Source organism: Salvelinus alpinus, chromosome 19 (genome assembly GCF_045679555.1).
Source record: "Salvelinus alpinus chromosome 19, SLU_Salpinus.1, whole genome shotgun sequence".
Classification (NCBI taxonomy): Eukaryota; Metazoa; Chordata; class Actinopteri; order Salmoniformes; family Salmonidae; genus Salvelinus; species Salvelinus alpinus.
In genome coordinates this window covers 25,320,075-25,336,270 of record NC_092104.1, presented here as the reverse complement: position 1 = coordinate 25,336,270, position 16,196 = coordinate 25,320,075, and the positions used below count along the sequence as shown (strand labels likewise).

The window sequence follows — 16,196 nt, the reverse complement described above, 5'->3', positions numbered from 1 at the left end:
GCATGATTCCTCTATGCAACACACCATTTAATAATTCTGTAGTTCCAGGTGTGGATGCTGACATTTGAACTGTAGCATATCAGTGCACAACCTAATGTTTAGACAGGTTCCTAGTCCTCTTTCTCACATATACACTGACTCAACACTATCAACCAACTGGGTAAATCCGGCTTGAGAAAACAGAACAATGCAATCAATGAGGCAAGGTCTTTCCTGGCCCTATGATAGCACACAGGGATCTGAATGGAGAACTGGGAGAAAGATGCTTTATGAATTAAAAGTAAAGAATTTAATATTTATTTTACAGTTACAGAACAGTCATTCTGCTTCTTTATTGACTTTGAATTGTTGCAAGTCAGTGCCATGGTGCAAGCTTCTCAGGGCGGCATTTCAAGATGGTTAAAAAATATTTTTTTCTTCTCAAAAACAATTAGGTGTTTCAACACCTATCCAATGAGCTCAACATGCAAATGTCTGGTCTATCTATGGAAGCTTGATTGACTATATAACATATGGCTTTTCTGAAAGCAAAAATAACAAAAAGTGCATCCAACACAAAAAAAAGAATCAATTCCAGTCCGAATATAATGCGTCATCCATGTTTTAAGAGAAGGCCCTGGTAAGCTGTTTCCTCTGTAAGCTGGCTCACTGCCTGCGCCGCTCTACCACGCAGGCAAAAAGGTGCCCTCATGTAGAGCTATTGCTGTCAAAGTTCAGAGGTCAAGAAAGACCCCTGCTCGGTCTCAGAGGGCCAGTCTGTACTTCCTGCCAAGATACGTTTCCCTTAAATAAATACGGTAGTTTTTGTCTCTCTGAGGGAATGGGGTATCCAGCAACCGGGTGTGCCGCACAACCTCCCAACCTTCTAACCTCCTGACGTTGCATCAGCCATGAAGACAGAGTTGTGTTGTTGTCCCTCCACCCCTGCGTGTTTCCTTTTCCACAGTACTAGCTAGCTAGTAGCCGAAGCCCAGGTGTGTGGGCCGTGGCTGCCGGCTACAGCTATACAGTCATTATCTGGGACCGTAGTCATAGTTAGCGGGGGCACTAGTTGTGGAGTACATGTTAGCTGTGGCTGGGTTCATGTGGTGGTGGTACGTGTGTCCTCTGATGCCGGGTAAGGGGTAGGGCGACGGCCGGGTCTTAGCCCCCAGGTAGTGTTCGTAGGATGTGGGGTACTTGTAGGGGTGGTGGTGCAGGGTGTCTTGGGCCAGTGGGTGGCCGTCCGGGATGCGCAGGTCGTGGGGAGGGCTTGGCCGGCCACTGGTGAGGGGGACGGCGTGGAGGCCTCCTTGGACGGGGAGGGCAGGGCTGAGGACACGTGACATCAGCTGGTGGGCGGGGTCAGCGTGTATCGGCGTGCCATTGGGGTCCCGGTCGTAGTCCCGCCTAGTGTCCTCTAAAGGCAACAACAAACAAAAGCAGACAGTCAGAGATAGGCTGACTGTAAAGTAGGCACATTAGCCAAGCATTAGCATAACAAAGGCATTTTTTTTTTGTGCAATCTACATTGTGAAAGCTACATTTACTGTAGGTGATCTCTGTTCAATATTTTATATGGATATTAGCTAATGAAAGATATAATTTACTCGTATTTCAGTTATAGCATTGCTAAATTGAGATTAAATGTGTACTTTGTTCTAAAAGATAACAATTCCTGGATTCAATAACTCTCTCGGTGAAAGTAATGAACTATATTCCTCATCTGAGACAAAGGGAGGACTACAGACCTTTCTCTGAGCCGTTCTGAAGTGGGGGAGAAGACATTGGATTCCTTGTTCTGGCAAAGGCACTCATAATTGGCAGAGAGCCTGGCCTGTGATTCCTGGGCCTGGAGCAGAGAGAATAGATTTAGTTACACTGACTGTACCTACTCTTTTAATGTGTGTCAAAAATACCAATATCTTAATTATGTAATAAGGTAGAGAAGGCAGATAACAGAGCCACAAGACATAACATGAGTAAATCACATTTAAATATGTTTGTGTCACATTTGCTGTAAATAGGCTATTACATATTTCTTATTCACTGGTTCCATTCAGACAATTTGATGCACTTTTGTAAAAATGTATCCAGTTCATCGTCATTGATGAATGGAGTAAATTGAGTTTCAAAGTGTGTGTTCTCTCACCAGTCCTCCGGATCACAGTCCCTGAAGCCCTTTGCGAAAGGATTACTGGCGATTTTTAGCTGCGTTATCTACAAGGAAAAGGACAAAGTCAAGCAAACATTCATGTCAAAGTGGAAAGTCCAACAGAACAACACATCATTACGTGACATATACACGCTTGTTCCAGGCTTTGGGTTTAGGCTATGATTAAACATGTGAACGTGTAATATGCATGAAATACATAGTAGCCTAGGCCTCCTATACTCGACACGAAAAAATAGAGTGGAACGTGTCTCTGACTATGGCGAGATAGATCTACTAACTAGTGAGGCTCAAAGCATTTACCGTTACGTTGACTTAAAGAACGACACTATAGCGACCCCTTTCTCCTTTTATCGAAACGTAGCTTATACCAATATATTATAACCAACATAAAGGTAGGCATTTATCAACAAACAAATGGAAAACGTAGTTTGGATAATTGCCTACAGTTTAACAAGTTTTGTGACTTTGACACTGAATTGAAATGTCAGCTGAACATGTCATTTTTTATATTTGATGAGACCAATAGTTTTGCACATCCGTGAATGAAGTTATGTGGTCATGAATATCCGGAATGAGTTGAACAACAAACTTAAAGCCCCTCGGTGCGCGTTGGAGACCCGTTAGAGACCGAGAGGTCAAACAGATAACACAGAGCAGGAAAGACAGAGGAAAAAAAGAGAGTAACTGGACAGCTGTGCAGGGGCATCAGTGCACACAGACAACTTTCAGGCGCAACAATATAATGTCAACGAATTATGTTCAGCTATTTGATACAATAAAAATATAAAAAAAGTAAACGGGGATCAAAGCAAGAACCAGTTGCTCCATAAAAGGAATGATGCAACGTCAAATAGCTATTTTTACATTTCTTAAATTTGGTTTACATTTAAAGATGGTTAGTTTAATCCTGAATGTGTTTCACATAAATGTGGATTTTTTGGAAAGTTTTTGTATGTAGCCTAATTTTGTCATAATGCATTATAGTCGGGTTTACTAGCAGTAGGCCTACATGGTGTTCATTTGTGCCCTGTTGGAAATATGTAATGGTCAAATCATGCACACATTAATAAAAACATCTAGGATTCGTTTGTCAATCGAATTATTTTTCATGCAAATTATTAGGCTATTACTTACTAGGCTACTACTATGAGTTTTACTTCATTATTAGAAATAGAGGCAAACAGGCTGGGTCCACGTATATCGTGCTGTTTTATGCCTTCTGCTTTACACTTTGACTTATTCAGTTAGACTTTGTAAATAGCCCCATGGTGCAAAAACACTGCATAAAGTTCGTGAGTTTGTGAAAACACAAAAACACACTACAACAAGCATCTATTATCATGCTATGATTTTATCATATAGGCCTAATGTGTGTTATTATATCTGCATAGCATGTAAAGGGAGAGATTCTTACCCTGTGGTTCTGGTACGCTGTGACCGCCGTGAACCGTGTTTCCTCAAAAACAAAGGTCTTATAATTCTCCTCGGCATACTTCTCACTGTCTTTGCGTGGGTCCACGTAGACGACGTGGAATCTCGGCTGGTATCTGTGCATTGAGTTCAGAATGATCTGCAGCGGGAGCGAGGAAAAGGTTAGGCCTATTGGAACAAAACTGACTTGTAAAATGAACTCAAAAAGCTCAATGGGCATTTGTGTTTTCATAATCCCCCGATGGCTAATCAACGCAGGGGTTAGTTAATAAGCACAATCATCTTGAAAGTCAACACATTTGACGCACTAACCATTTTACGCACGATGAAATTGATCAAATTATGCATGGATTAAAATGATGTAAAATCAATCAAAAATAATAAGACATAATTTCCCAGATCTATTCAACAGGAATGAGTAACCTGGAAAAAGTATAGGTGTAGGTAAAGACATTTGAAAAAAGTAACTCTGTCCGTGGAAACATTTTGGCACACAAGACAAACGAATGTGCAGGTGCTTTATAAATATAAATATTGTACTCTCTTTCAAGTCATTTGAAAGCAGATGCAAGCAGTGCAAATAAATACTTTTTTTGTAAACTAAGGTCTTCGTTACAATACTTACATGTCCATTGTCATCCAGTAAATTGTTAGTGAGTTTTAGTTTATCGAATGAGACTATCTGCTTCATCCACTGTGCGCCCTTGGCGGGAGAGTCTGGGTGGTAGTGAACTCTCCCGGGAGTAGCAGGGTCAGCTTTACCCGCCACCAGCCACGAGGAGCTGTGAAAAGCATACCTACGACAGGAAGAAAGGAGCAACATTTTAATTGATGTTTCATAGGCCTACGTTCTGTTTTTCAATTGAATTCCTTGTCTCGGGCATATACTTTGAGTTGGATACACGCTCATTGGAACATATGCCATAGCCTATACATTCACTGCAGCGAAAGTAGACTGGCACAAAATATTTTCCAAGAAAAGTATAGTTTTATCTTGTTAATTTGGTAAATAAAATGTACCTGTATCGTTTGTCGTCGACTGGTAGGAAATCCATTAGCAGCATGTAGTCTGCCATAGGATCCATTCCAAATATTTTCACTTGAAATGTTGGAAACATTCGCCTGACAGAAGAAAACACATGATACATTTACATGGGTTTTCTTTGAATTGGCTCTATCATTGTCTATTGGTTCATCTGCAAGTGTTTGTCACTGGGGTTTACTTGCGTGGGATTTGGGAGATTGTGGCAAATCCCCGTCAGAAAATAAATGATATGTTGTGATATACTTCGTGATATTATTTTAGAATACAACATTTAGCCTTTTTTCAACAGTCGAAAACATTATCTCACCCGCAGCCACAACAATAGTATTGTTATAGGGTAAGCATTTTGCATTCGGCCTATATTTTGTTGCTGTAGGCCTCATGTTATGACGCCTTCCAAGGAAGAAGGAGGCCCAGGATTGTAGTTTTTGTGTATGAAGTGATTCAATGCATGAATAAACAATGTTAGAGTATGGTTACATTTTTGCTTATCGCAAATTACGCTTAGCTTTATTTAACACTGTACAGGGTCTTGCGAAAGTATTCACCCCCTTCACATGTTTCCTATTTTGTTGCCTTACAACCTGGAATTAAAATGGATTTTTGGGGGGTTTGTATCATTTGACTTACACAGCATGCCTACCACTTTGAAGATGCAATATATTGTTTATTGCGAAACAAACAAGAAATTAGACAAAAAAACTGAAAACTTGAGCATGCATAACTATTCACCCCCCCAAAGCCAATACTTTGTAGAGCCACCTTTTGCAGCAATTACAGCTTCAAGTTTCTTGGGGTATGTCTCTATAAGCTAGGCACATCTAGCCACTGGAATTTTTGCCCATTCTTCAAGGCAAAACTGCTCCAGCTCCTTCAAGTTGGATGGGTTCCACTGGTATACAGCAATCTTTAAGTCACACCACAGATTCTCAATTGGATTGAGGTCTGGGCTTTGACTAAGCCATTCCAAGACATTTAACTGTTTCCCCTTAAACCACTCAAGTGTTGCTTTAGCAGTATGCTTAAGGTCCATCCCAGTCTCAAATCTCTGGAAGACTGAAACAGGTTTCCCTCAAGAATTTCCCTGTATTTATCGCCATGCATCATTCCTTCAATTCCGACCAGTTTCCCAGTCCCTGCCGATGAAAAACATCCCCACAGCACGATGCTGTCACCACCATGCTTCACTGTGGGGATGATGTTCTCGGGATGATGAGAGGTGTTGGGTTTGCCCCAGACATAGTGTTTTCCTTGATTGCCAAAAAGCTAAATTTCTGTCTCATCTGACCAGAGTACCTTCTTCCATATGTTTGGGGAGTCTCCCACATGCCTTTTGGCGAACACCAAACCTGTTTGCTTATTTTTTTCTTCAAGCAATGGATTTTTTTCTGGCCACTCTTCCGTAAAGCCCAGCTCTGTGGAGTGTACGGCTTAGTGGTCCTATGGACAGATACTCCAATCTCCGCTGTGGAGCTTAGCAACTCCTTCAGGGTTATCTTTGGTCTCTTTGTTGCCTCTCTGATTAATGCCCTTCTTGCCTGGTCCATAAGTTTTGGTGGGCGGCCCTCTCTTGGCAGAGTTGTTGTGGTGCCATATTCTTTCCATTTTTTAATAATGGATTTAATGGTGCTCTGTGGGATGTTCAACGTTTCTGATATTTTTTTATAACCCAACCCTGATCTTTACCTCTCCACAACTTTGTCCCTGACCTGTTTGGAGAGCACCTTGGTCTTCATGGTACCGCTTGCATGGTGGTGCCCCTTGCTTGGTGGTGTTGTAGACTCTGGGGCCTTTCAGAACAGGTGTATGTATAGTGAGATCATCTGACAGATCATGTGATCATATTTAACTAATTATGTGACTTCTGAAGGTAATTGGTTGCACCAGATCTTATTTAGGGGCTTCATAGCAAATGGGGTGAATACATATGCACGCACCACTTTTCCGTTTATTATTTTTAAGAATTTTTTGAAACAAGTAATTTTTTTTAGTTTCACTTCACCAATTTGGACTGTTTTGTGTATGTCCATTACATGAAATCCTCCAAAAAATCTATTTAAATTACAGGTTGTAATGCAACAAAATAGGAAAAACGCCAAGGGGGATGAATACTTTTGCAAGGCACTTGCATTTCTCTTCTGCCCTTTGATGAATTCTAATCACACACACACGTTGTTGCATCAAGGGACAATTCTTTTTCTTCACCCTATCTTTCATAAATTGGCCTACTCTCTCTTTCTCTCTCCCCTCATGCACACACTTGCAGACGGGGTGGGGTGTCTCATATACCGTAAAACGTTTTATTGTATGTGAAGTAATCTGCCAAACCAGTGAAAGTGATCCTAAAATCCTTGCTCAATTAACGTCAGTGTCTATTCAAGGCTGCAGTTGTGGATAGGTGAGGCTAAAGTAGCTTTTAAAGTGCCCTCCCTCAGATCCTGTGTTGCTCAATGTCTCTGGAATGACAGATGTTGTTCTGCTGTCACCCTATAACACAGAGCAGGTCAACTGAGCATTCGTAAATGCCATCTCTTATGGACCTCAAATCCTAAAATAAATATTGAATAATATAACGCAGTTATTCATAGTATGGCAAGTGGGACTAAATTGTCCAGTAACAAATGCCTACGACATTGCATAAATAATGCCTATAGTCATATTGCGAAATTCACCAATATGCTTTTTGACTGCTATTAATATTTATGCTATCAAATGCTATCAAATATTGTTTTATTGCTCTGTTGCCTACGAGAAAGCATGTAAATATCAAGGTCATATTATGCAGAGAAAGAAATAGGCATAGGCCTGTAATTTTACTAATACGTGGATTGTTTACAGTAGCAAGCTATTTCAATGCAAAACTTTCTAGCTTTGGAAGAGCGCTAAATTTTGCATTTTGAGAGGGTATTAAAAGGAAAGGGGTGCATAACCGTAACAGTCGAATAAATAGCTATAGCTCAAAAGTTGGATATTCGTCAAATCCTTCATGATTGATGTATTGTAACAGGCCCGAAGTGTGATTACTGAAGTCCGATTTGGGAATAGTTGGCTGTTTTCGCTGCATAACATTTAGAAGTTGTTCCTTTGCAGGTTTAGAAGAAGTGACTGCTAAATGCTCACTTTTGTTCATTAAACTGGTAGCATAGCTAGCATACAGAAATCGGTGGTGGTAGTCAGTCGTTTTAACTGTAATACAGTTGATTGGTGATGATGGGGTTGGCATCCATACAAGCATTACTACCTCGAGTTCCATTGACATCTTTACCGCATCGTTGCCATTGCCCGAAAAATGCGAATTCTGGAACGTTCTTTTTAGTTCTCTATCTGTTTTAACAATCTCATGTATTATCCCCTAAATGCCTTAGCTATGGTGTTATTACTCTGTATAAGATAGGAAAGCACAAGTTTAACCGTTGTGAGGTGGGCCTTTATGTCAAGGAAAGCATGACTCACACAGGGGAAACAGAAGGGCCTTTACGCATACAATTATCCCCTAAAAACGCATGCGTAAAATGTTGGATGAATATCAACGCCCTTTCGAATATCGTCATTTTATTCAGTCAGAAATAATAAGCTTTCTCTGCCCACACGTGTAGGCCGTTTTAAATGTTTGCGGTGAAATAGCCTACTCTTCATTGTATCCACTACTCCAAATTAAATAAAAATGCTTAATTTCAGAGAATGTTTAACATAAAAACTGCAGGCACAATATTTGATTCGGTTACAGTCTGACTAGAAATTATATTTAACACAACAGGATATTCCTTTAATAGGCCTAGTTTTTTAGTGAATATTTTATCTAAATATTATAGTAAAATAGCATGAGCTAAGAGATGTTTTCAATAGATCGATAAGCTTGTATATTGCTGCGTAATTTCTATTGCAACATCACACCAACATCAATTTGTAATTGAGTAAATACACACCAACTTTAAATATTTTCTCCCAACGTATCTCATGATTTAGGCCTACTTTGTGTGTGTAAGCTCTCATGGCATACATTTGAAATAGGAAACTAAATATTTGTTCACAACATGATGCACCCTAACCCAGTGAAGCATGCATGTCTCATGGTGTAACTCCCACTCACCTTCCAGCCTTAGTAACGATCATTTCCGTTCCCAGGTGATTAAATTCATCCCATAAAGCTTTCATCTCCAACTGAACGTTAATGTTGGCCACCTTAGGGTTCTTTTTCACCAGAGACTTGCTGTTCGGTGTGGAACTGGGGGACGACGAGGAACAGTTGGAAGACCCGGTGTCGCTCTGCTGGGCCTGTGCGGGGTTCGACCCCGAGTAGTTGTAGCTGTGTTGAGCGGCCGGGCATGGCTCAAAGTGGGTTTCATGTTGGCTGTAGGGGTCCCCGGGAGACGGAGAGAGATGGTAACTCCCCGGTGCGTTGAGGCTGCTTAGGCTGCTGGTCGTGAAGGCTGCAACATCGCAAAAATGGGACAGCTGCGTCAGCCACGGACTGGATATTGCTGAAATCATTCCAAACGTTGGATTTTACTATATGCTTTGCACACTGAAAGCAGTTGTAGTCTTGAGTTATTTTTTTCAAAGTCAAACAGCCTTTATAGATTTTCGAATAGTTTTAAAATAGTTTCCGTTTCGTGCGTCTATTAGTATTTTCTGCGTCCATTAATCCTCGCTGTTGCATCCTATGCTGTAATAAACTACAGCCTAAATCCTAAAATGCCTTTTGCCTTTAGTGAATTCGCTCGCAACGTTTCTCGCAAAACGTTAAATAGTGAGGGAAAAAAAACATTTAGAACTTTTATTTTGCTGCGTCCCTAATTATAATTCCCAATACTGACCAAAAATGTTTTTGTAGAACTATAACCCTGTAACCCATACACGTAAATTGTTTTTCGAGGGATTGTGTTCAAAAGTATTCCAGGCTGCCTCCGCTTTGCTGCGCTACTGCGGTATGCTAGACTGCAATCCAGACTTCTCTCTTATCTCTCTACAGGGCCTCCCCTTCACGATAAAACCGGTTCTTATTTCTATTTAGATAAGGAACTGCAGGTAATGTGCCTTTCCTCGCCTTGTGACGAGACTGATTGACAGTGAAGTGCGCCCCTTTTAATGGGCTTTCCGGCACCCATTTACTTTTGGATAAGGGTATCGCCCACATCGTCCTCCTGTAACAATAGACGGGCTAGCTGGCACAGTGAAGGGTCAACTTTTTTACGAGGTAAACAAACACGTATATGCATGAACAAACAAACGCAACATTATTTTGGGGTTAATGTATCTTGAATTATTATTATATGCCAAATGGAACTGGGATAAGGGACCCAATTCCACTGTGTTTGATATAGGCCTATTGTCAACTTTTTACCATTAATACGCACTGGTGACCCATGAACCCCCGCCCCTAAATTCTCATTCCTTATTTTCAAAATGTGTTCTCGTTCTCTTCTCTGATGGTAGTAGCTTATGTAAGTACTGAAATCACTATTTTGACAAGCTTCTGCAGTTCTGTAAAGATATCATTCGCCTATGAACACAGTTTTTTTCCGAAGTTATGATTAGTTTAAGTTATGAATAACTTCCTATTGTCATATGCATCATATTTTTCGCGGAATTTCCCTATAGTATATACTGGATGTGACTTTTCGGGAATATTTTTATATGAACTTACCTTTACATTGTAGCCTAGTCTAGCATCAACATTGTTTTATTGATAGAGTTACACTAACTCAAACATCTGGATGCTCAATTTTAGTATATTGCAGGAACAAGATCACATCTGTATGCAACACCAACATAAACAACAACAACAACCTGAGATGAGCAACAAACAAACTTGAAACAAGCAAATATTTACAAGGTTATTGTCAAGACCGCGCTCGTACCTTCCATTTCTCTGGTGACAGTGCTGTAGTGCATTTTAAACGAAGTGTAACAGTTGTGCTGGTTTTGCTTGTCCAGTCCAGTGCGGTGTTTGTCAAATCTTGCGTTTCCTGCTTGCTCCGCAGCTGAAATCAGAGAGGCTATACTGAAAGCATTTGCTTTTGGAGAGAGGGGACCGCTGTCGTCCATAGGCGAGAAAGCAGGTCGAGAAATCGGTCTCTCCTCTGCTTCCTTTACGCCCTATTCCAGAAAACAGAAGGCTAGACACAATGCGCAGGAACATACGCTGCAATAGTTTTACATTTCTCCTCTAACATTCGTTGATATTCAGTGACCTTTTGGCGACGTAGTTTAGGTAACTCCGCTGTTTTTAAAGCAAAGTATTTCCACTGAATCTTTTTGAAGATATGGTCAACATTTAAAACTTTTCCCTTGCACGAATTCAATTGATATGCCCAAACACGTTTATGTTGTTGTATCAAAACCTCGTTCATCCGCAGAGAGCTCTTCCCTTCTCCCCCATTCGGCGGCTGGGTGATGTCATAAGAGTTCGCTAGTCTGCCTTGAGGAGAAGCTACCGCAGAGAGAGAATGTCAAAAGTGAGAGCTCCACGCCTCCCTTGTAGGGCTCGAAAAAAAGTGTGCACGCTTTGACTGGATGTTTTATTTGAATAAGATCTGGTCAATCATGTGCCAAATTTGAATCCACTTTGGGAAAAAAGTATAACGTCATTGCGGATGTCCGGCTTGAAAGTGTTGCAATTATACAGTAAATTATATTATTGGGTCCTTTGGTTGTGCAATGATAGCGCGCGTAATTTCCAAATACCTTGGGCATGGGGGCCGTTGTTGTCCTGAGCTTCTTTGTCAAATGAACTAGGCATTGTTGTTGCGTCTATTCTTCTGGAGGTAGGATTAATGTATTAATTTATGGTTATGGTGTTCCCATAATTTCCCAATTGTATGTATTGCCTAATTGGTGCAATGGCTGCACCAACCAATACACTATGACCTCACTTAATACCTGAATACTATTGATCTCACGATCAGACATTAGTTAGACATTTGTTTAACCCATATGGATTATAGCATTTTATTTTTCGTAAACTAAATTATTGTCTAGCCTATTTTTTTCCTGCCAATTGTAATCGCAACGTGTACAGCTATATTCCATCGTATGATAGTTAGTTTGTGGTTGGCTGGCCATATTGGGTTTTGTAGTCAGTAAACAAAGTTCAGCGCAAGTGTTGCAGAATAATGACTGGGGCTACTGCCCTGTGAGCCTGCTATAATGCAAGTAGAGCTGCCTCGTGCGCTTTGCTAGACACTTGACCTTTATCTTGCGTTTACAGTATCTCTTATCAGTTTACCAAGCTTCATAATGAATTAATAGTAACAAAAGTTTTGTTTGGTTGAGCTACTGCGATAGCAACCGGGATTGAGTCTAATTTACATTTAGGCTATTGAATAATGCGCTGCTGCAGCGGGCTAATGGGATAATTTAGTGAGCTGCACAGCTGTTGTCTTTGCAGATTAGACCTATTTGTTTAGGATGTTTTCTTAATGCAATCAAACATAAATCAACTACTGTGGTAATCTGTTGTTTTTAAGTGTAGAATTGTACATAATTATTTGGATCATTTATATAATTTAGCCTATATCTTTAGCCAACAGAATTACCTCATGCAATAACATTGAAAGGGAACACATTTATTTGACCTTAGCCAGCAATCCCTGATTATTTATCCTTTAATTAATACAGCATCTAAGCAAAGGCCATATACACTTAAGTCGTATGTTGTTATACAGTAGCATCTTAAAATGCTTAACCAAGTGTGAAGGCCAAATAGGTCCACATCATTTCTTGATAGGATATAATACAAGGACATGTATTAATACTTTATTGCCATGTCGTCTATCGGCCTAAGTGTTCACTGTGCTATTTTGATATTTCAAGAAAATGCAAGACTAACATTGTTTTATTATCTTGAAGATTAAGTAATCCACCTAAAGAATAGGTTATTTTTATCAGATGATGCCATTGATACCAGCTCACTTCATCATTGCCATGTCGGAAGCGTCCTTTCTTTGTAAATACTCAGGTGATAACAGACAAAATACAGAACCTGATCAAATAGGAAGACTCTTTAGGAATTCGCTTGAAGGCCTTGGCGCACATGCGGGAGGCGACTGAAAACACCTATTCAACAAGCTTTGCACGAATAAGCTATGAATTAGCAGACACATAACATTTCCTAAATAATAAGAGTAATGGTTTATACTCTCATGGAGTAATGGTTTTTAAAAATACATACAGTATGTTCATTACTTAAATGAATGGACAGCCTAAACATATTATGTTTCCTATTGTGTTTCCTGACATGAGTGTTTTATCTTCACCTATAAATACAATTATACATTTTAGACTAGCCTATAGCTAGGTATACGTTCACGTTGCAAATAAGAGAAAATAGCAGTAGCTCAAAGAATTGGTGGACATAGGCTATTGCCATATTGGCCATATTCGTAGTAATTATAACGGCATTATTTCCTGACCATTTGAAGCCCATATCTTACATTTATTTAAAGCCTGGTTAGTTTGGTGGGACACTCCACAGCGCTGGTAAAGTTACCTGTTGTGACTCTCGCTGGCTCCTCACTCTACACCAGGGCCATGTTCAGTTGCCAAACGTTCTTGGAGTTTCAGATATAAATGCCATGAATAGAGCCGACGTGATTCCTTATTCTACAACAGAGGCATATTTGTTATGCAAAGTATATTCCAAACTGAACGTTCCAAAACGTTGCGTCCTGCTGAACGCGCCCGTGGTGTTCCTGTTGCAACTTTGCATAGTTTACAGTGGTAGGTCTACCTCTGAAGTTTTTACCGTTCTTTTGCGCGCACTGAGAAACATCCGGTCATAGTTACTAGTTTTAATGGTGCCTTTAACCTAGTTTATGCCTTGTCTCGGTTAATGTGTCTAAACATTTATTAAGCCTTTGTTTGTTTATTTGTGAATGTATTCAAAAGTGTTCTTCTTATTAGATTTCCCTGGTTAGTTAGTTTGCATGATTTAGGCTGTTAAAATCGTGTTATCAGCATCCATCGTCAGAAGATACAGATATACATCAACACTTGCATGTCTTAGGCTACAGGGGCGGCATAGACCAGTTAGCCTGTACATGATGGAAAACACAATGACTGTTTCTGTATTTATTTGTATCTTTAATATTTCAGTTAGGCCTATTTAAATGGACCATAGCAGACAATATTTATCTGTCGTTATTCCGATGTAGTCTATAAGCGTTAATGAGGCCCACCCAAACATTAGCCCAGCAATAATGACGTGGAGGCCTAATTTAGAGTTATTGCCTGATTTAAGGTAAATTGTGTTTAATTTACGCAGTAGCTTAATGTAACTTATTTCGTCCTGCTGTATGTTAGTTTGCCGATTCGTTGAGAAATACTCGATAGGTTATTCCCTTATTTGGATGTTGACGCATCGGAAGAGGCCTCGGTGGATCTTGTCCAAATCCGGGGCATCATCTCCATCAGTGACGCAGATATTCCGTCTGGATAAGGAGCAGCGAGCGGGGACAGCAGTGCCATTGACCTTCAAATGCAGGAAACCGGGGACAAAGGAAGTGTCCCATCTCACTGTTTGTAGTTCTCTTGGTTTTTATGTTGTTTCAAGAAGGAATGCCATAGGCCTATTATTGTTCACATGTTTCATATGTAGTCAAGAGTGTAACTATTAACATTTGAAATGCAATTTTGTGATCAATGTTTGACATTCAACAGCTTTCATGGTCCTCCGTTTGCAATTGACCCTTTAGACCTGTGCTTTTGAATATACAGTACCTTAATCCATAGATTACCCGTTTTCATTCCTTCATATTCTACTTTCTGCCCGATCAATGGCATTTTCTAAACCTAACCCATCAAGCTAGCGATATAGGTAGTGATGTCCTTTTCTTATTGTTAAAGAAACGTTTTCACGTTAGTCTTATACTTCCATAAAGCGGAACACACTTTCATTAAGTAGCCTAGGTTATATGGCCCGAAAACGTCGTGTATAATTCAATGTTTTAGGGGGTAAAGCATGCATCAAGTTTCCAGGCGCAATATTTGTAATTATAATTTTTTTTAAATGTAACCTTTATTTAATTAGGCAAGTCAGTTAAGAACACATTCTTATTTACAGTGACGGCCTACCGGGGATCAGTGGGTTAACTGCCTTGTTCAGCGGCAGAACGACAGATTTTTACTTTGCCATCTCAGGGTTTCGATCCAGCAAACTTTCGGTTACTGGCCCAAGCTCTAACCACTAGGCTACCTACCTGTGGCACCAGTGCACACCGGTGGTTTGTTTAACCTTTTTTTATTTATCGTGCCCAATAATGTTTAATTAGGAATTTAAAAAAGGCTTATGCACTTTTTTGGGCATGCGATATTGCAACACAGTCTCACATTCAATTCGCGCATATATGTACAAAATGTATTTCAGCAGATTTCGTGCGTTTTTGTGCATTTTTGGGGTGTTTTGGGGTGGTTCAATTCGTTTGAAAATACACGAATTTCCGTGCTACTTAATTCGTGCGAAAATACACGAATTTCTGTGCTACTTAATTCGTGCGAAAAGACACGAATTTAACCAGTAGGCGACACAAGCCGTTGCAACAACCATGTAGACGCGATAATTTGTCTTTCATTTTTGTTCTTCTTAATGGCTAATTCAACGTCATGAATATACAGAAATGTTGTCTTTGTTTAACCATGTTTTAAAATGTGTCGTTGTATGCCTATATGTACTGTTTTAGACTTGCTGAACAGAATTTGAGAAAAGACACACATTTAAGTGCGACTTAATTCGTGGGAAATATTGTTTTATTAATGCCAATGCTGTTTTCTGTGCTTGATTTCGCTTAATACTTTGGATACTGGTGCACTTGTAATCAGAACGCCTTTTTGTCATGTAGGCAACCATACACGATTTTCTTCATTTCATATTTCGTGGAGCCTAAATTACACCATTTTCTTCATAATGCATGTATTACATGTGAATGTAAAATAATGAATTATGTTGGCTTACACTTATGGCCTTTCCAAGGCCTTTCCATGCCTTGAGGGAACATTTTAGCACTCGCCATATGGTTAGTGAGAAACGCCACTTGCAAATGTAAGGTCCCTTACTAGACGTCCTGCAACGTTTCTAAAATTCGTGGACGGCGTCGGGCCGTGCGCGGGGGAGAGATCTTTCAGGAAGTCATCAAACTAAATCTCTCGGACGTTCGGTTTCCGTTTTATAAAAATAACAAATTTTGGTCATTTTTCCGCAGTCTCGGAAATTCCCACCAGAGGGAAAATAAATAATATTGCAAATGCACAAGCACATTGCAAATGCATGTGGCCTTTTCTCCTAAACGGAAAATATTTAGAAGACGTAATGGACAGTTGGCCCCGAACAAGATGGCGTCGAGGCCTCAACGCTTTTTGAGTTATGGCCATTTTTCTGGGATTAAAGGTCAAAAACGCAAAGTAGGGTGCTAATTTGACCGCTTCACGTCAAAGTACATAAGCATACGGTGTCAGGAAAAAAAGAACCAGCCATTTATCTATCGTAATTTAAGAGAAATCGTACATTGACAAATTGGTCATGTTCACAAAAAGGAGTTAAAAAAAAAAAGAAAGTTACAGATCCAGTTG

At 40.0% G+C, this 16,196-nt stretch overlaps 1 protein-coding gene across 2 annotated transcripts; it reads right to left on the bottom strand.

Moving 5' to 3' along the window:
• Positions 1-266: 266 nt before the first annotated feature.
• Positions 267-11,139, bottom strand: LOC139545195 (T-box transcription factor TBX1-like). Of its 2 annotated transcripts, none has more exons than XM_071352698.1 (8): positions 10,493-11,139; positions 8,722-9,112; positions 4,607-4,708; positions 4,212-4,383; positions 3,570-3,725; positions 2,132-2,199; positions 1,731-1,831; positions 267-1,399 (listed from the first exon to the last, which is right to left on the bottom strand). In XM_071352698.1, the coding sequence occupies exons 1-8, from the start codon at positions 10,677-10,679 to the stop codon at positions 1,014-1,016; spliced, it is 1,563 nt and encodes a 520-aa protein (XP_071208799.1). In that variant the 5' UTR covers positions 10,680-11,139; the 3' UTR covers positions 267-1,013. The 2 variants fall into 2 exon arrangements, with proteins under 2 accessions (XP_071208799.1, XP_071208800.1); XM_071352699.1 differs by having other exon boundaries at positions 8,722-9,061.
• Positions 11,140-16,196: the final 5,057 nt, after the last annotated feature.